General features: G+C 42.2%; 1 protein-coding gene across 1 annotated transcript in view; it reads right to left on the bottom strand.

The window, feature by feature from the left end:
* Positions 1–21,866, bottom strand: part of DHX8 (DEAH-box helicase 8) — a 959,075-nt gene that overhangs the window by 500,261 nt on the left and 436,948 nt on the right. Inside the window, exon 12 of the mRNA XM_044055176.1 lies at positions 10,363–10,544. Within this exon, the coding sequence (XP_043911111.1) occupies positions 10,363–10,544 (182 nt within the window). The remainder of the gene's footprint in view (positions 1–10,362; positions 10,545–21,866) is intronic.

The following is a 21,866-nucleotide window of genomic DNA, read 5'->3' as shown; positions in this document are numbered from 1 at the left end:
CGCATTAGACTGACATCAGGACGTCAGGGTACAAATGCGCATGACCGACGTCATATCCTCAGTCTTTTCTTGCCCCAGATGTCAGAAGACCCTAAAAAGAAAGGTCAAAACCAAAAGACAGCCAACAACCAACCAACCACCCTTGCACTAACAATATGTACAATATATATACAATATACACAATATTTACAACCCAACCCACACAACCACCTCTAACTACAGAGGGGAAGGAGGGAGGGTAAATTGGACTGCAGCAATGTGGATCTTCGAACATCTACATTTATGGTAGGTACAAAACTGTACTATGTTCTTCATCTCACATTGCTGCAGTCCTTACACTTGGGTAGAATCCCAAAGCAGAGAAAAGGGAGGATGGCAAAATTATAAAGAAGCAGGAGCTGCCAAAATGCCCTGTAAAATAGCAGTGGCAAAACCAGCCCTAGATTTAGAGTAAAGTGGAAGGTGATAATGCTTAGAGAAAGTATGCACTGAACTCCAAGTAGCTGCCTCCAAAATATCTTTAGTTGCCACCCCCCTCAAAAAAGCTGTCGAAGTGGCAGTAGCCCTAGTGGAATGAGGCCTAATCCCAGCTGGAATCTCCTTGCCATGATGGGAATAACAGAAAGAAATGCAAAACCCAATCCACTTAGAAATAGTTTGTTTTGACACAGGCTTGCCCTGAGAACTTATTTTATTTATTTTATTTATTTATTTAACATTTGTTGACCGGGAATGTCCGACTAGGTTCCACAGAGCCTGTTTTCAGCGGAGGCCCGGGGAGAAATGCTCCAGATGCATGTCTTTGGAATTCAAAGCAAAAGAAACAAATAACTGCTGAGACTGCCTGAACCCTTTAGTTCTGTCCAAATAATATCGCAACTGCCTGTGTACATCTAAAGTGTGCAAAATCTTTTCCCCTTTATTTTGGGGATTTGCATAAAAAGTAGGCAAATGAATAGTTTGGTTTAAAGCCACACTAGAAACCACTTTAGGCATAAAGGAAGGATTAGTACGTAAAGATACCCTATCCTTATGGAAAATTAAGAAAGGCTCAACCGCCATAAGGGCCTGCAATTCAGAAACCCTTCTTGCAGAGGTAATGGCCAACAAAAAAGCAGTCTTCCATGATAAATATTTCAACTCGGTAGTAGCTGCAGGCTCAAAAGGTTGTAGAGTGAGTTTCTCCAACACAAAATTGAGATCCCAAGCAGGAGTAGGAGCTCTTCGTGGGGTCTTATATTCTTTGCCCTCTAAGAAATTGCTTGAACAAAGGATGTGAAAACAATGGTGGGACACAATCATAGTGAAGGGAAATTGCTGCAGCATGAACCTTAATAGAAGAGAAGGACAAACCTTTGTCCAGTAACTCAGTAAGATATTGAAGAGCCACACTTAAATTAGGCTCAGAAACATCAAAATCCTTTGCTGCACTCCAAAATAAAATCTCTTCCATTTATCTGCGTACACTTTCCTTGTACTAGGCCTTCTAGCTTCCAAAATAACATTCAAAACTTGCTGTGGAAGTGGAGGCCCACTATGGTTCAAAACAGAATATGCCAGGCTGTTAGGTGCAGAGAGTGAAGCTTGACATTGAGCAAATGACTGTCCTCCTGAGACAACAGGTGTGGAATCGAAGGCAAAGGCCATGGAGGCTCCCGTACCAGGCTTCTCAGTAATGGGTACCAATGCTGTCGAGGCCAATCTGGAGCTATCAAAATCATCCTTGGCTTGTCCTGTCTGGCCTTTAGAAGTACCTTTGGGAGGAGAGGCAGAGGTGGAAAGGCATACACATGAATATTGTTCCAATTGAAAGAAAGAGCATCCACTTTCCAAGCTGTGGGATGAAACCTTTTCGTGCAAAACTTTGGCAGCTGGTGGTTTAGTGGAGAAGCGAACAGATCTATGTCTGGAGTTCCCCATGACACTGTCAATTTCTGAAATACATGAGGATCCAATTTCCACTCGTGGGGATCCATAATTCGTCTGCTCAACACATCTGCTAAGGAGTTCTGTGCTCCCGGCAGAAACCTTGCCTGAAGATTGAGCTGTAAACTGAGAGCAGTCTCCCACAAAATCATTGCTTGCCTGCATAGAGGATAAGAATGTGTTCCGCCTTGCTTGTTGATGTACCACATGACAGTTGTGTTGTCTGTTAGAATCAACACCTGCCCTGGAAGAAGTAAATCCTTGAAAGCTATTAATGCAAACTGGACTGCTAACATCTCTTTCAAGTTGATATGTAGATGTTGTAGTCTGGCAGGCCACTTGTCTTGTATCCACTTTCCATTCAGATGAGCTCCCCAAGCTTTGTCTGAGGCATCTGTCGTTAGAATCTGACTCGCCTCTGGCCGGGTCACAGAGAGTCCCTTGTTTAGGTGACATTCCTGAGCCCACCACAACAATTCCTTTTGAATGCAAGGTATTATTTGAATGACAGTGTCCAAATCCTGGCAGTGCTGTGTCCATACATTTTTGAGATACCATTGTAGCTTCCTCATATGCAGTTTGGCATTGGGAAGCACCAGAATACAAGATGCCATGAACCCCAAGGCTTGAAGGACTGTCCTTGCAGTCAGCCTGGACTGATGAGACAATTGATGAAAGTAAAGGGAAAGATTCTTTTGTTTGTCCGGGGTCAAAAAGGCCATCTGGGCTGCTGTATTCAGTCTCACACCCAGAAAGCACATGTCCTGAGAGGGTACTAGACTGGACTTTATTTCGTTCACAGAATACCCCAGGCATCTTAGCACTGCTATCACATATTCCAAATGATGAAGAAGCTCGTCCCTTCCTTGAGCCAGAATCAGGCAATCGTCCAAATAAGGATAGATCTGTATTCCTTTTAACCTGAGGAAAGCTATCACTGGAGCCAGAACTTTCGTGAACACTCTGGGCGCAGTAGATAAGCCAAAGGGCAATGCAGAGAACTGATAATGAGAAGTTCCAGCTCGAAAACGCAGATACTTCCTGCAACTCAGTTTGATAGGAACATGAAGGTAAGCCTCCTTGAGATCCAAAGTTACCATCCAATGATCTTTGCCCAGCAGGGGTAAAAGCTGTTGTAACGTCAACATTTTGAACTTGGGAATGTCCAGATAAGTGTTGAGGATAGATAAATCCAAAATTGGTCTCCACGTGTTCCCTTTCTTTGGTACTAGGAACAGGCGAGAATAAAATCCTAGGCCCACTTCTGGCATAGGGACCGGCTGTATGGCCCCTATTTGGAGTAACAGAGAAATTTGCTTGTGAGCCTCTATTCTTTGCTGAGGAGGAACGTCTGGCATGCCTTTGAAAGGAGGCAAGGTATGGAAATAAAACCTGTAACCGTTGTGTATGATATCCAATACCCATCTGTCTTGGGTAATTAAACTCCAATTTTCTTTGAAAAGTGCCAACCTTCCACCCAAAGGTGCTGCCAGACGAGAAGGCTCTGGCAGCTGAAAAGGTAGGTCATTGGGTCTGTTTACGAAAGGACTGACCCCTGCCCTCACCCGAAGACTGTGCAGGTGAACTCCCTGTTCTAGGCCTGAAAGAGCCTTGAGCTCTGCCCCTACCACGTCTAGATCTACCCCTAGACTGGGAATCATAAGAAGGATACGTCCACCTCTTGGTAGGCCAATTTCTACTAAACTTCGGAGGCTGAACCTGCAAAAAATCTTTAACAGTCTGCATAGACTTAGCCTTGTCTTCCATTTTCTTTAAGACTGCCTCAACAGGAGAACCAAACAACACATCAGACTGTAAAGGAGCATCTAAAATCCTTGTCTTAACATGGTCAGATAAATTCTGATCCCTCAGCCAGGCGTGCCTGCGAAGAACTGACCCAGTGGCAGCCACCCTAGACGAGGCCTGTACAGCATCAAAACCACATTGCAAAGAATGCTTACCCACCTGTTCAGAAACATGTACTAAATCTTGTAACTCTTTACACTCAATACCCTCCGCCAGAGCATCTACCTTAGACTTCAATTGTGAAAGGAGATAGTTTTGGTATTTCAACATGTGAAACTGGCAATTCAAAGCCCTCATAGCTAGGGTGGAGGAAGTATAAACTTTCTTTCCCCATCTATCCAAAGCCCTGGCCTCTTTATCTGGAGGAACCGGATTTTTGACAACAGAAGCCTTAACACCCTTAGGCCCCTGACTAACAGTTTCTGGGTCTGCCCTAGGACTCTTAAAAAGATACTTATGAGCTTCAGGCACCCTGTAATACCTGTCCGGTTTAACAGGAGCAGGAGGCAAAGAATCAGGATTAAGGGAAGCTTCTGCAAACACATCTTCCACAACATCCAGAACAGGAGGTATAGCCAAAGGCCTATGCTGGGGTAAAACAAAAATTCCCTAAGCCTTTTCCTGGAATCAGAGAAGTCCTGACCTTCCCACTTAAAATGCTCCCTCATGGAATGAAGAGTCTCTGAAAAAGAAAAATCCTCAGGAGGAGAAGCAGAAGGAGTAGAATCATCCACATCAGAATCAGAATAAGGAGAATACTCCTGCAAGTCTTCAGCCGAAGACTCAGAAACATCCGAAGCCTGCTCCAAACTCCCTAGCTCAGGTTCCACCCTAGGTCTCTTATCAGGAGGGGGCAAAGAACCTCTAATCAAAGTAATCAAATCTTCTGCCATTTTAAGCATATGCTTCTTGGGCACAGATCCTGAAGAACTAGGGGTGACACCAACTGAAGCTAAACCTGGCCTGCCTCTGGGAGAAGCCTTGGAAACAGAAGGAGAGGGCCTAACCACCCTAGGAAGGGAGGGGAGCACAGTAACCTGAGAAGCCCCTTCAGCCTGACCTGCCTCCTGAGAGGCCACATCTTGCAATAACAAAGTCTCTCCCTGGGACTCCAGAGAAACCTCCGGCAGAACCACCGGCTCCACCAACACCTCTAAAGAACCGGCGTCCAGTACGGACGGCTCTTCAAGCCTAGACTTAGCTGCTTTGTCCTTGCGCTTCTTCGAAGAAGCGGGCGTCGGAGCATCCGACGGCATTTTATAATTGCACCGCTTCCCAAAGACTAACCTGGCACAATCTAACCTTCTCTTTATAGTGCGCTTATTGAATCTAGCACAAGAGCGACACCCAACAACGTCGTGCTCAGGCCCTAAACAAGGAATACACAAAGTATGGTAATCTCTATGCGGTATCTGTTTCCCACAAGAAATACAGTTATTCACTTTTTCTGACATCCGGTAAACCACTGAGGCAAGAAAAACTAAAATATTCCCCAACGGGGTACTTAGCCAACTTTGACTCGGTCTGAAACTCCGAATTCGAAAAATTTCAGAACGCCGAACGGCACTTGCAACGCTGCTTCTGCATCGGACCATGCGGCAAAAAAGACTGAGGATATGACGTCGGTCATGCGCATTTGTACCCTGACGTCCTGATGTCAGTCTAATGCGCCTTGACCGACGTCAGCCTTATACTTTGATATTCGGGCCAACCGAGGACAGCGGACTACCCAAGTGTAAGGACTGCAGCAATGTGAGATGAAGAACATGTCCTTGTTCTCTGCTTGAATAAGGCAATCGTCCAAGTAAGGATATATTTGAATTCCTCTTTGTTTGCAAAAGCAATTACTGGTGCCAGGCATTTTGTGAAGACCCCGGGCGCGGTAGATAAGCCAAAGGGCAGTGCAGAGAATTGGTAGCGCATTGAGCCAGCTGTGAATCTGAGGTATCTTCTGCAAGATTGTCTGATTGGAATATGTAGGTATGCCTCTTTTAGGTCCAAAGTTACAAGCCAAGCCTTCTTGCCCAGCATGGGCAGAAGCTGTTGCAGAGTCAACATTTTGAATTTTGGAACGTCCAGAAATGTGTTTAGAGTAAACAGGTCCAGTATTGTTCTCCAGGCTTTGTCTTTTCTGGGTGCCAAGAAAAGTCTTTCGAGTAAAATCCTTGTCCCTGCTCTTGCTGTGGTACTTGCTGAATGGCCCTCATGTCCATGAGGGATGAAATTTGTTTTTGTGCCTCTGCCCATTGATTGTGTGGTAGGTCTGGCATACCTTTTGCCCTTGGCAGGGAGTGAAAGTGGAACCTGTAGCCCTGGGACACTATATTCAAGACCCATTTGTCCTGGGTGATCATGTGCCAATTTTGAGAAAATAGTGCTAGTTTTCCCCTTAAGGGGGCTGGCAAAAGATAAGTGCTTGGTGCTGGCAGAGGAAAGTCATTGGGACTGTTTCCTATATGGCTGTGATTTGTCTTCTCCGCCTTTGGAGGTAGAAGCACCCCATTGTTTAGGCCTGTATGAGCCCTGGGGCTGTGATCTGCCTCTGGGGCGTCTGTATCTTCCTCTCTTTGTAGGCCAGTTCCTACTAAATCTGGGTGGCTGTACCTGTAGGAAATCCTTTACTGTTTGCATAGATTTAGCTTTGTCCTCCATTTTCTTCAACACCTCCTCTGCTTTAACACCAAATAAGGTATCATGCTGTAATGGAGCAACTAATAATTTTGCTTTAACATGATCAGGCAGATTCTCTTCCTTTAACCGAGCATGCCTCCTAATGACAGAACCCGTAACTGCAGCCCTGCAAGAGGCCTCCAGAGAATCAAAACCACATTGCAATGTATGCTTTCCCACTTGTTCAGTTGCATGCAATAAATCCTGCATTTCCTTATTTTCTGCAGAATCAGAATATGACAACATTTTCTGTTTTAACAGTGACATTAAGTATTGCTGATATTTAAGCATATGAAATTGACAATTTAAAGCCCTCACAGCCAATGTAGCAGAAGTGTAAACCTTTTTCCCCCCCATCTGTCCAGTGCCCTTGAATCTCTATCAGAGGGGATAGGGTTTTTTGCAGTAGAAGCCTTGGACCCCTTTGGGACCCTGAGAAATAGTTTCTGGGTCAGCAGCAGGGATTTTGTAAAGAAATGTATGTGAATCTGGAACCCTGTAGTATCTGTCTGGTTTAACAGGGGAAGGAGGTAAAGAGTCAGGAGAAAGTCCGGACTCTGAAAATACATCATCTACAATGTCTAACATAGGAGGAATAGCTAAAGTCCTGTGCTGAGGAAGTAAAAGAAAATCTCTAAGCCTTTTCTTAGATTCTGAGTAGTCTTGGCTCTCCCACTGGAAGTGCTCCCTCATGGTATGCAGGGTTTCCCCAAATGAATAATCCTCAGGCGGTGAGGCTGAAGGGATAGATTCTTCAGCATCAGAATCCTCGTAAGGAGGAAGAGGGTATCCCTGTTCAGAAGAGGAGTCAGAGGAAATGGAAACCTGATTAGATGATTCATACTCTCATCTCTTGCCTAAGCCTCTTGTGAGGAGGGGGATGGGAACCCCTGATCAAGGTAATAAGGTCTTCGGCCATTTTGAGCATCTGTTTTTTAGGCATGGTAGTCTGTCTAGGAGAATGCTGTGCTTGTTTCTTTGTCTTTAGTACTGCTTTAGTCTTTGCTTTGGAAGCTGAAATAGGCTTTACATATACCTATGTAGGTCTGAAAACACCCTCAGAAGCCGATGCCTGCTCAGTGGCTCCGGACCCATCTGAGGGAATAGTTTCCGAGAGTCCAATACCTTGAGTATCCAGAGGCCTAGCTGGCTCCACGTGGGAGTAGTCAGCGGCCTGTGGCTCTGAGGTAGCGGGCGCCAGGGGCTGCGAATGCACCTCACTGAGAACAGGCGAACCGGCGACTGGCTTAGCGGAAGCCTCGTCGTCGGTTTTGGACCTCGGATGCCTGTCCCTTTCTTTTTCCTTGCGTTTTTTATAAACTCCAGTCGTCGGCTGTTCCAACGGCATTATATAATTGAATCTGCAGCCAAAATAATGAAAGGCAAAATCAAACAGATGCTTAATAGTGCGTTGGTTAAATCTAGCACAAAACCGACAGCTAGCAACGTTGTGATCAGGGCCTAGGCAAGGAATACAGTAAGAGTGAAAATCCTTATGAGGTATTTGCTTCCCACAAGAAATACAATTGTTAACTTTTTCTGACATTGGTCTGGAACAAGAAAAAAGTTTCCCCAACGGGGTACTTAGCTTTAATGAAAACTTCGGATCTGAAATTCGTTTTTGAAAATCTCAAGAGATGGGCAGACCGGCACTTGCAAACTGCTTTTGCTTCGGGCACCGCGTGGCAAGAAAGACTGAAGAAAATGTCGTTGGCTGCATCTTTTATACCCCTGGCGCGCTGACGTCAGGGAAGAGGCGACAGCAACCAACGCCGGACCTAGACTTTGGAATTCAGGCCGACTGCGTGTAGCCTGCCAGCAGGATAACCCAAGTGCAATGACTGCGACAGCGAAACACGATGAACATCAACATTTAGCTCTTTCAAACATAACGGGAGCAATCAAAGGTCTTTATCCAAACTACTGCCATCTTTGCAACACTCTAAATACATAAAACAATCGGTTCATTTTTTTAAAGATAAACCAATTAAAAAAATCATACTTAGAAACAACTACATAATACAAGTTATGTGTTGCAAACAACTTATGAAAATATAAGAAATTAATTATGACAGAAATTAGTAGTTATAATTCTAATCAGTCAACCACTTCAGGTATGCAGACTTTTGAAACTAACTAAAAGTTTACTGCTCTCACTCAAAGAGACCGTTCTTGCCATTCTCAACAGTTGACCTTTCACGAGACTTCTTTTGTACATCAAGGGGTGACAGCACCTGCAGTGGAGATAACGGCTGCAAAATGCTGGCTTTCTATATATATAGCAGAAAAAATGCAGTGTACCTTCTTAGTGATCATCATACCCAAATAATATAATCACACCTACGTTCATGTGTGAGCCTTTACAAAACTGCAAGTCCGAGATTATCCACACATTTCTTTAACTTAATCTGAATTACTCCATAACACAAAATAAAAATATCATCTAGAAACTGGATGTACACTGTATAACATTTAACAAAGTCAGAGCACCAAATATACTTTTTTTCCTCAACTCCACAAAAACTGGCACAAATGGGGGCACAGGCTGCCACCCCCTTTGGTTTTCTTATAAAACTCCCATCAAAATACAAAAAATTATTAGTTAAAATTAACTCCACAAATTCTATCAAAAACACAATATCCTGACAGTCCAAAAATGGACATAGAACTAAGGGTTCATTAAAAGGGGCCAAATCATCATCTCAAGGTATACAAATATGTATCAATCACATCTATACAAACAAAACTTAACTGTTCATCACACAGTTGACTCTCAAATTTCCCCAGGAATCCTTGAGCATGCAAGTATATTCCATGTAAAAAGGTTTTAACATCTTATCAGTATAAACTGCCAGTGGATAGGTCTTTGATCCTTGGGCTGCAACTACTGGTCTAGACTGAGGACTTCATACATTTTTACATACTTTAGGGATCCCAAAAAACTGAAGGGGTGAGAGGATTAAGAGTAAATATGAAGTTTTACGTAGAAGAAGTTATCGTGTCCTGTAACAATCAATCATAAAGAAATGAATCAATATTTCTGTATGCTACATTAATTTTGTTATGGGAAACTTGCTCATGCATATCAATGTCTTGTAAAAGATTGAACACAGCACTTCTGCAGTGCACTGTATCCATTACTGCAAAGACTCTTCCATTATCAGGTTTCATAATTCTTATACTTGAGTCCCCTGAAAGAGCTTTTAACAAAGCCCTCTCTAAGATAAAGAAATTATTTTTACATTCACTAAAGGCTTTGCAAATATCTTTTTCACATGCCTTTTCAAATGACTGAATTACAATACTGGGGATTGGGGTTGAAAACACTTTTTTCTTTAAAGTGAACATTAGTGTTCTCTGTATAAGCAACCACATCACTAAAATACCAAGCTAAATGAAATGTCTTTGCAAACAACCTATTTTTGTCGCCTTAATGGAATAAATGTAAGGCTCCTTTTAAACAGCTTGAAATGATCTGCTGTAATATCCAAACTGCAGTAATTAAACAAGGGGAGAAGGGAAGAAAGAAGAGGATGTTAATGGATCATCTAATAATATCATGTTATAATGGTGAAAGAATCAGTATTTGAGGAAACCACACCACAACCCACATGAAGAATTATGCATACTTAAAATGTCAAATGCAGTTCTAGGACATGAACAGCATGGCTCTAGTGTATTCATAGTTAATAAATTTATAAGTATTCTGCAAAAGTAATGCAAGATCAACAACCACAGTCAGTCCTAAAACTTATGATTTTGCAATGTACTCATTAATTGCAGTCATTATGCACAGAAATTCCATTTTTTAGGCAAAAGAATATCTCAACCACATACCCAGAACAAGTTAAGAGTGCTTGATGCTTATACTATCTACCGGATCTGTAGCTCTCTTGTAACAAAACATTAAATCTCTGCTCCATTTCCTTGTTGCTAAACTGAGGTGTCCCAGTTACATACCTGAATTAGCTGCTCTTTAAGCTTGTAGATAGGAAGACTCTCTCGCTGTTCAAGGATAGACATCTGTGTCTTCTTACCATAAGAAGCCTTCTTCCCTCCAAAAGCATGTTTCTTCCATTCAGGGATATCAGTTGGCATCATCCCAATTCCTCTCATGTTAGCAGCAATCTGCCTCCCATCAACTGGAAAAACAAGGATAATTACTAATGTTTTCTGTCTGCAAATCAAGGCACGACATTTACAAACACTTTTACGACACTGGTCACCCTTATGTATGCTCCTCAAATTAAACTCCAAATTCTAAAGCATTTTGAGTCCATTATTCACAATGCACTAGTGCAGACTGACTACTGCATTAGGAACTAGTGTGATTTTCTGAGCCAAGGGATACCATTAGATTACAAAAAAACATGGACTTTTAAGGATAAACGTCTGATGGCAGCTCTTCTTGAGCATGAAACATCTGATAGACAAACTATGGAGAAAGTCAAGCAATACGGTGTCTGCTTTGTTATAGTGGTTACATGAAACAAGTTAGAAATCACAATACAGGAAAATGGGAGACTGAAAGAAAGGAGAGAGGATTAAAGGAATGGATGATGCAGAAAGCACTTAATACATACTTATAGTAAATAAAAGTAAATACCAAGGAAAAGAAAGACCTTCCAGTCATTAAGAAAATCAGGACTGCACCAAGGGTTTCAGTCAAATATAGGTAAAGGAAAAATGAGTAAGATTGTGGCAATGTAAAAGGATTACTTAGAAATAATATAAGGAATATTTATGCAGAGTCATAAGTGAATGAATTTAGATGCTGATTAGTCATTGTCAAGAAGTGAAACTCAGCAGGGAAAATTCAAGAAGACATTAGCAAAAACAGAATGATACACAACAGGTACCAACAGTCACATGCTATGTAGTCGTCTGTGAGACCATATATGTGTACAGGTGTGTGTGTGTGTGTGGGGGGGGTGCTCTAAGTGAAGGGTCCAGGACCCTCCACAGTTCCTAGGTTCACCTAGACAGCTAATCCAACTGCAGTATGCAAGTGTATTACATTAAGCCTCAGCCTTATATAATTAGCCAAGCAGCATATTGTGGAGGTGAAAGGAAGGCTGCATAAAACCCAGGTTTCTACATTTTGGGGCAGAGGGAGTTCTCTAGCCAACAGTGCAGTGTATTGTGCAGTTTGGAACTCTAAATTCTTTGTGTACTCCAATATATTCAAACTTTTTTGACACGGCATGCAAAAAAAGGGCATCAGAAACACTCTACTTGCTACTTTTCTAGAAAGTGATTCAAAAGATGGCACACAGAAACACACGCTGCAATGCAAAGGCAGAAAGATAAAGAAGATAGTCGCCAGACACCCTTCATAGAGGATGCTAGCTACAACATGCTCACCAGACCACAGGATATCAAAGAGTGACGGAAGGAGTACTTCCATCAGCTTCTGAATAACAAAAACCCCAAAGAATCTGAAATGCCCAAGACAAAGTCTATGATGAAAAGGGAATAAAAAATAAGAATAGCCCAAAGGAAAATACAGTCAGAGAAAGCCACAGGCTCATATGAGGTCACGACAGATATGATTGTTAGGTGGGTTAGCGAAGAAATGTACTTGCAGTAGTACGGAGAAAAACCCATATCCAAATGACTGGACAATGAGCATTCTAGTGCCAATGTGTACAAGAACAAAGGGGACATTCACAAATGTGGGCTGTAATGGGGTATCAAACCCTGTCACACCATAGGAAAGTCTTGGAAAGAGTGATTACACATGAATATCAACAGAAGTTAGATAAAAGATGAGCAGTTTGGATTCACATTTGTATGAAGCATAACCAACCCAATGTCTGCAATGAAACAGACAGCTGAAAAGAAACTATAGGTGAGAAGAAAGTCAAAATGGGCTTTCATAGAGTTGGAGAAATCATACAACAATGTCCCAAGAAAGCTGGTTTGAGCAGTCCTATAACGGTTCAAAGTCCTGGAAACACTGACAGAATTAGCACAGGCTATGTAAAATGACTCAATGAACCCAAGTACGAACACTGCTCAAACTCCTAGAGCATTTCCCAGTAGGGGTGGGTGTGCAATAGGTTCAGCTAAGCCTACTGCTGTCCACATGGGTGATGGACTACATTACCAAACTGGTTGGAAGAACAGATAACCAAAGCTGTTTTATGCACATAATGTGGCATTACAAGCAGATGATGAACAAGAACTCCAGCAAATGATAAAGGAAAAGAATAAGCAAATGAATACACATCAGATGAAATTAAGTACATACAAGACTGTTACCATGGCAAAAAATGGGGGGGGGGCTCAGAAGAAGCTGAAAATTGAGATAGAAGGAAAACGTTGAACAAGTTAACAGCTTAAGTAAACTGAAAGTAATGTGTACAGCCCGCTTCCACAGACACACATGCACACAAGGAAGCAGAGTTATCAGGGTCTTGAGAGCACCATTCTGAGCTTTCCTGCTAAGCATTTGCAGAAGCCATACAGACCCAGAATTAAAGTATGATTATTCATCATGGACAAGTAGAATTGTGGTTGGAGTTTCAGTCTACGACGATTACCCTAAAAAGCAGGGGCGGCCCGTGCTAGAGGACTGCAGCCCTCCCACCTAGAAAACAAAAAAGTAAAAAGTAAAGAAAAACGAAGTACAGAAAACATGTTTACGATCACCGCAATTCCCGGACATACTCTGCACATGCGTGGGAACACTCTCAGACTGCTTTCTCAGCAGTCTAGATAGGGGGAAAAGGCATCTCTACCCCGTCGTCTGTGCGGTGGTGACGTCACAGAATGGAGGCACTCTAGACTGCAGCAGCAGGCTGGACCAATCAAGGTGCACAACTAGCATGAAGTGCGCTGGACCAATCGCACTGCAGCTAATGTACACAGGACTTCAGTGGGCTCTGTGTGGGTAAAATGCCCCAGTTGCTATATACTGGTGGCTATGTGGGCTCTGTGTATGTAAAATTCTCCAGTTGCTATATACTGGTGGCTAGGGAGAACTCATTGTGGTGTGGTAGGGAATACCTCAGGCTTGAACCCTGTACCTTGTATGCAGGTGGCAAGGGCCTGAATTCCCTACCCACCACCATTTGTAAAAAATGTGCAGATTTTTGCCTCATATTTGTTCTGCAGGTGGATTGGACACTCTAAATTGGCCCTAGGTTTGAGTGTGTGTGAGTGCCTTCTGTGGAAGGTTGGACACCAGGCTGGCAACTAGACACTGTAAAACTCCACTGCCAATCATGAGCAGACAGGTGATCCGCTGTGGCGACCCCTAACCGGGAAAAGCCGGAAGAAGATTTGTTCTGTTCCTCATAAAATCTGTGGTTTCTATATTTTTGTTAGTGGTGCATTGTTGCCTGATAGTTACAGCTTCTCTGGTTTGATTCTTGGCTGGGGTGCTTTCTGTGTGGAGTCTGCATGTCCTCCCATCTTAGTACAGATTTTTGCCTCATATTTGTTCAGTTCCTCTTAAAATCTGTGGTTTCTGTATTTTTGTTTCTGTACACAGTCAGTGGTAGCATTGTTGCCTGACAGCTATAGCTTCTTTGGTTTGATTCTTGGCTGGGATGTTTTCTGTGTGCAGTCGGCATGTCCTCTCATCTTACAAAGACTTCATATTCTTCAGAAAGTACATGGTAACACAAAACCTTTTATTCTAGCAATTTTCTATGTTTACAAGATGGATATTTGAAATCTGTCCCTATTTTTTGGACTGTATTCCCCATTATTGGCTTTGTCCAGGTTTTTTGTGCTAAGGTTGAGATGTATGGTGAGAACTGAATTCACTAAATGGTAGCCATTTAAGTTTCAGTCTTCCTCTTTTTCACAAAACAGTTGATATGGCATAGTGGTATGTTGCTCTGACTGTTTTGCACAGGTTCCTGGGTTCCAGACTTGGCAGTGATATGTCTGGTGGTAACATGGCATTTTATTCTAGAAACTTTCCAACATTATACAAGCAATGTTTAAAATGTGCCCCTGATTTTGGGCTTTTGTCCCCCCCCCTCCCACTCCAATAAATGTTGGCTTCCAGATTTCTTGTGCTGCAAAGTTCAGAGATGCAGTTGAGTGTCGAGTAGATTTTACAAGGAGCTGAGAGCTGCAGGAGAACAAAAGATTAGTGCTGCTTATGCCAAGTCTGCTTGTACTGTTAATAGCACAACAGGTAGTGTACTTGCTTTTGATGCAGAAGGCTGTGGGTTCTATTCCCACAGTAAGTGGATGCATTGCTGATACTGTACTGTGTTAGGGGGGGTGAATGCTGCAGTCCTTTTTGGCGAAGATACCTAGTAACTATCAACCTGTTATCAGTTTGCCATCCATTCCCTATTTCAATATTACTAGCTTATCATTTTTTAATGCACCATAAGCAATTTATTCCTCAAGGGCAACATGCACTTTATTTGTAGATGAAATAATGAAATATATAAAGTTGTTTGTTAGCAGCAACCTCATTAGTTACAGATTTCTTTAATGTGGAATTATTTAGATGACTTTTACTACTTCAGAGATTGTGCATATTTACTGATATTGGTGGATTGCAGAAGTCTGAGTAGACTTTTATGATGGAAATGTTCTGAACTGGGCAGTTTTGTCATTATTGGCGCATGCATTTTGTTTCACTGTTTACTGGAAAAATGTTCAAAACAATAAATTTAAAACTCCCCCTAACAACTGTACTGTATTGTACAAGGAATATAATTTAATACGATCAGGAAGGTGTATCACAGAGTACGTGTATGTTTCATGTGCAAGGGGGCTATGATTTGAAAACAGCCCAAAGTTAATTTTTACCTGCCACTGGCAAAATGTATTTTCTTTGAATGTAGGTTTCAATGCTGTTTCAATGAATGCGAGTTTCAAGGGCAGAGAAGTTTTAATGCCAAGTCTATTTTCATTGTGATACTGCATTGTTTTGTTTAGCAGATATTTATTAGTGTTTGTGCTGTAAAATGCAAAATAAAACTTTCAAATGAAATCCAACTCATTGCAGAAGTAAAGCAGTATGCACATTAGTGTTTATGGTAAATGGGGCGAAATAATCAAGGAATGGGGCAAAATAATCAAGGAATGGGGCACTGGAATGGCTGTAGGGGGGAGAGGCTCCATTCGATCATGATTTTGTGGGGGCAAGACAGCCCCAGCTAAACTATACCTCTCAACTGTCCAGGTTTTTGCAGAATTAATATATTTTTTCTTATTATTTTTGGTTTGTTCCTCATAAAATGTGTGGTTTTCTGGCAAATCATTTAGGAATGAAGTCACTAAATAATGACAGACATTGAGTTTCAGATGTCGTAACCTTCAGAAAAATGCATGCTAAAGCAAGACCTGTTATTCTACCAACTGTCAAGTGTATACAAGAGCAATTTTTTAGTACTGTCTGTATGTTCCCCCAATATATTTGGCCTTGTCCAGATTTCCTGCATTAAGAGGTTGAGAGGTATGTGCAAATAAATCGCTTTATAGAATTAGGAATATCCAAACCTCTCAACTGTCCCCAATTTGGGCTCAAAATGTTGCTCTCCCCCTAATAATCCCTCCGCAAAATAGCAATTTTGGAAGAAAACGTGGAGGGTTTACAATTATAAATAACTGTAATGATCAGAGTTATAGATTACTTTTATTTCAGAAATGCAAGCAGATTCTCTAATTTTGTCAGCTGCTCAAGTTAACAGTACTAATATTAAAAAGGTGCCCCTTCTTTGACAGGTTCCCAGCTGTATTGTGTGGCAATTTTATATTTTTGCATCACATTTTTGGTCCGTTTTTCATAAAATTGTGGTTTTCTGTCAAATTACTGGCAAATCTTTAAAGACTGAAGTTAGAAAATAGTGACAGACATTTGAGCTTCAGATTTCATACCCTTCAGAAAATTCATACTAATGCAAGACCTACTACTATTCTATTATCTTTCTAAGTTTATAAGAGCAATATTTAAAAATTGTCCTTTGTGTCCCACCTTCTATGTATGGCTTTGTCCAGATTTCTTGCTCTGAGGTTGAGATGTATGAGTGTCGGAGCCATCACCGTCAGCCAGAGACATTTCAAATTGTGACATACATGTTGCACCCCACTACCCCATGTAGTGACCCTTGATGTGTCCAAGCAAGGCAAGGAGCAGTTATGCAGTGTAAGTGTGCAGAGTATTTCCCCATCCAAGAGGGACAGAAGTACGGCAGTGGCTTTTTATCTGTCCTTGACTTTGCAGAATGTTATGGTTTTCTATCATATTTTTATACTGTTGATTTATGTAAGACGTTGTCCGGTTCGATTCTCAGCAAGAGCGAGCGTCTTCTGTGTAGAGACATGCGTGAATGGGCGTACCTTCGCTGAAAGTTGTGCGTCAGGGCTGGCAACTGGGCAAGTAAAAATCTACTGCTAATCATTAGCGAACCGGAGTTCCGCTGTGGCGACCCCTAACCGGGAAAAGCCGAAAGACACAACAACAATACTCAGAAAATGCATGCTGTCGCAGTGCCCTGTTGCTCTGTGTTTAGGTAGCAATGCTTTAATGACCATCAGGTAAGCTTGTCGGAGATTGTAAGATGCAAGTAAGTTTTAATAAGCATACTGTTAAAGAATTACCAATATTGAAAGCCTTTTTTGCTGCCATGCAGAGAATATTTACATAACTAAATAACGTATAAGCTTTGGGTAATGAAATGCATATGACAGTATTTGTAATAAAGGACAGGATTACAGTCTTTTCAGAAGCTCATTACATTTTGTTGGAGACTTGCAGTCATCTTTGCAAGCCTTACCCATAAACTAAACAGAATGCTAATCTATTATGTGTGGTCCTGGACCATAACTTGTGCAGTGATCCTTTAAGCAATTTATTTTGAGCTTGTTTCTTGTTTGCTGTTCATTTTTTACTTTGATCATGTCTTCCCCATGAAACAAGTAGATAGTTGTTGTCAGGCAGCAGGTCTTTTTTGGATAAGAATAATTTTTACAAGTGGGGGTATCACAGATTGCTACTTTCAGCATGTTACTTGGTAATTTTATAAAGCTGAATATAAATTATAAATGGAACTGCACTGCAAGGAGAAGTGGCTTGACTTGAGTGCTGCTTTTTCTATACTTAATTTTGACTGGCATTCCAGTAATGTATTTAAAAAAATAATTTATTTTTTCATGCCTCACAACCTTTGTGTTTCCATCTAGATATTAAATAAACTGTCATGTAGCCAATGCATTGAAATATTTTTTTCTTCTACACTTCATTTTGTCTTGACTGGACTCTTGCAATGACGGTTTGGCACAAGTTCCAGTTGTTGTGGTTTTGAGCATAGCTCCACCCCCTTCTAGTTGGCCCCACCCCTTCCCATTGGCACCACCCATTCAGCTGTCTTCTGCAGCCCCCTTTAATTTGAAGTTAACAGGCGCCACTGCTAAAAAGGAAAGAAAAGATTCTGTGCAGCAATGAAGATGTTGTTGTAACGTACAATGGTCAGGAAGAGAGACTGAGAAAAGTGACTATTCAGGTTGCATTCTACTCTGTTACCTGGGTTTGATGTGACCAAGGGTTGATGCATTCTGGAAGTGCTGGACTAGGAGGAGAGGCAACGGGGGGAGGAGATAGAGAATATATTACTTGGGAGAGTGAGATGTAATGATTTGCTGACTGCAGTGGAAGGTTGAATGGATATTAATTGTTGAAGAATGGCTTGTTCTTGTGAAGGAGAAGGAGGAAGAGACAGGTGGAACAGTAAACATTTTTCATCCAAAGTGACTGCCGAGTCCAATTTGTCTATTTGAATTACTGCAGCCCTTTTATTATCTAGTGCAAATTGTCATTGGGCTCACAAACAGAGTCAACAATTTGGATACAGACACTTATGCAAACAGCAGCAGATGACTTGGTCACAATTTAAAACACAGATACCCCCGAAATAACTGCTTCCACCACAGCCTCTAAAATCTGACCTGTACCTCATAGCAGTGGAGGGGTGAACACTCCAAGTATGGGACTGCCTGCTAACTTTATGCCATTGTGGTGAAGGTTATATGACCAAAGAATCACCAAGGGTGCTACACAAGGTAGACAGTCTCAGCAGGAGCCCTGAAAAATGGGTGGCCAACACAGGCAGTACTCAGTCCTGGAGAACAGATTCTGCAGGGTTTGCAACTCTCTCAGGTAAAAATATACACCATAATAGAAACCACAAGAAGACAAAACTTAGTTCAATTCGGTACGGCAGGAGAAAGCCCAATTGCAACATTTTGAACCAGAGAACTTGCAACTTGATGAAGGGATCTGATGAAAGCTGAAAAGAAGTTAGGTCCTCACGAGGGAAATCCTGACTATTAAATCCATGACACATGTTCATACAACCTATAGCACTGGGAGATTGTCACAAATCATATACAAGATGACACATTACAACCTAATGGTTATTGGAGCCAGCGAAATGCGATAGACTGGATTAGGCAAGATTATTTCAGAAGATGTTACTGAGGTGATAGGCATGAGAATGCAGCTACTATACTACTGAGCAAGGAGGCATCAAACAATTTAGTCAGTCGGGAACCAATCAGCAACAGAATTATTTCAGTATGCCTACAGAGCTGTTTCACCGAAATAACGTTACTACAAGTTTACACAACAACAGAAGCCCCCACAGATACTGAAAAGGAAGAATTTTATAAACAGCTGCAAGATGTGATGATCTCAAGTTCCAGCTATAACCTTAGAATTGTGATGAGTGATTTCAATGCTCAAATCGGAAGCAACAGAGGGGGATCTGAACACGTCACTGGCTCCGCTGCTTTATGAAACAGAATGGATAATGGCTATAAATTACTGCAGTTCTACAGTGACCTTAAAGTTGGGGGCAGCGTATTCGAACACAAAGACATTCATAAGGCAACATGGCATTCACCCAATGGATACATGGTGAATCAGACTGATCACACTTGCATATCTCGATGGGCGAGTATGCTTCAAGATGTCTCAGTACGATGGGAGAGTATGCTTCAAGATATCACAGTGCGACAGTGAGCTGATGTTGCATCTGATCACTACCTTGTGGTTGCATCAAAGAAAAAGTACAGTTTTGTACCTACCATAAATGTAGATGTCCGAACTGGATAGCATCTGCAGTCATAACAAATGGGTTGTCCTGTCGTCAGGCAGCCCTTCGGTCGGCCGGATTCCAAAGTCTGGGTCCGGCTTCGGCTGATGTCGCACTTCACCCAACGTCATCTCTGCTGGTCTTCGGGTATAAAGGCATCAGCCGACGCCATTTTCCTCAGTGTTTCTTGCCCCAGATGCCAATTGCCCTCTTGGAAAGCTAAATTTTGGATAATGCCAATGTTTCCAAAATAGTAGAAGGCAAACACAAAAAATAAACATGTATGTACATATATACAAACAAATACACCATAAGAGACTCCCCCCCCAGCTAGCTATTAGGAGGTAATTACCCTAGGAGTACCACAGAGGGGAAGGAGGGAGGGTAATCCTGACTGCAGATGCTATCCAGTTCGGACATCTACATTTATGGTAGGTACAAAACTGTACTATGTCCTTCATGGATGCATCTGCAGTCATAACAAATGGGTAGAATACCATAGCCAACTAAGGGAGGAGGAAAAAGAATTATGGTGTAGTCAGGATCCCTTGCAGTACAGCAGTGGCAAACCCTGCTCGGGATCTAGAGTATAGAGGTAAATTATAATGCTTGGCAAATGTATGCACGGAGGTCCAAGTAGCCGCCTCAATAATGTCCTTGGTTGCCACTCCTCTTAAGAAAGCTGTGGTAGTGGCTGTAGCCCTTGTAGAATGAGGTCTTACGATCTGTGGGACTGGTTTTCCATGGTAGGAGTAACAGAATCTTATGCAATTTCCTATCCATTTGGAGATTGTCTGTTTGGAAATTGCTTTTCCTTCCCTTCCTGTTGCATAGGCTACAAAGAGCTGGTCAGTTTTTCTGTTACCTTTGGTTCTGTCCAGGTAGTAGCGTAACTGTCTATGTACATCCAAGGTATGTAGCATTCTTTCACCTCTGTTTTGTGGGTTGGGAAAGAAGGTAGGTAGGTGGATTGCCTGGTTTAAAGACACTCTGGATACCACCTTAGGCATAAATGTAGGATTAGTTCTCATGGATACCCTATCTTGATGGAAGATTAGGAAGGGTTGCACTGCCATTAAGGCCTGTAGTTCCGAAACCCTCCTTGCTGAAGTAATAGCCAGTAGGAAAGCAGTTTTCCATGACAGGTGTTGTAGATCTGCTGTTGCTGCTGGTTCAAACAGAGGGAGTGAGATTTTTCTAGTACAAAATTCAAGTCCCATGCTGGTAATGGTAGTTTCCTAGGAGGTTTTACATTCTTGATCCCTCTGAGGAAATGCCTGAGTAGAGGATGTGAAAAGACAGGCGGATCAAAGCTGTATTCTGATGAGATAGCTGATGCATGTATCTTGATGGAGGAATAGGACAGGCCTATATGTAGAAGCTCTGCCAAGTATTCCAGAATGTTAGCAATATCTATGTTCGACACATCTTTTCCTCTTTCAGTACTCCAAATGACGAACCTTTTCCATTTTCCTGCATAGTTCCTTCTTGTTGAAGGTCTGCGGGCTTCAAGGATAATGTCTTTAACCCTTTGTGAAAGGTGTGGGTTAGTTACTGCTATGTGAGGTTCCAGGCAGTCAGATGCAAGGTTTTTAGGTTTGGATGTATGATGCTGTAGTTGTTCTGAGTTAACATCAGAGGCATCAAGGGTATTGACCACATTTTCTCCCGAGACATGCTCCTCAGCAGTGGATACCAGTGTTGTCTTGGCCAGTTCGGAGCTATCAGAATTATCCTTGGACGTTCCTCTTTGATTTTCAGTAGTACCTTGTGCATCAAGGGAAGAGGTGGGAATGCATATGCTGTCAGGCCTTTCCAGCTGAAGGATAGAGAGTCCACCTTCCATGCTAGTGGGTGGAATGTCCTTGTGCAGAATTTTTTGAGCTGGTGATTTTGTGGGGAAGCGAATAGATCTATTAGTGGCATTCCCCATTTCTTTGTGATGACCTTGAAGATGTCCGGGTGTAGCATCCATTCGTGAGCATCCGAGGTGGTTCTGCTTAAAATGTCTGCTAGGGTGTTCTCTTTTCCGGGTACAAATATTGCCTGTAACTGGATGTTGTAGCTTAGAGCCAGATTCCAAAGGTCCAAAGTCATACTGCATAGGGGGTATGAATGAGTGCCTCCCTGTTTGTTGATGTACCACATGACTGTGGTGTTGTCTGCCCTTATCATCAAATGGCCTTCTTTGAGGAATGGTCTGAATTTTAGCATTGCCAGCTTTACTGCCAGCATCTCTTTTTGGTTTATGTGCAGGTGCAGCTGTTCCTGAGTCCACAGTCCTTGTACGCATTTGTCCAGCATGTGTGCTCCCCATCCTAGGTCTGAGGCATCCGTTGTGATGGTTTGGCTTGCTTGGACGTTGTGGAAGGGTAGGCCTGGGTTTGACTGGCA

Source organism: Protopterus annectens, chromosome 13.part0, assembly GCF_019279795.1.
Source record: "Protopterus annectens isolate FY-2018-M chromosome 13.part0, PAN1.0, whole genome shotgun sequence".
NCBI classification, from domain to species: Eukaryota; Metazoa; Chordata; order Ceratodontiformes; family Protopteridae; genus Protopterus; species Protopterus annectens.
Note: the sequence above shows the minus strand (reverse complement) of the source record. Positions and strands in the feature narration are given on the sequence as shown.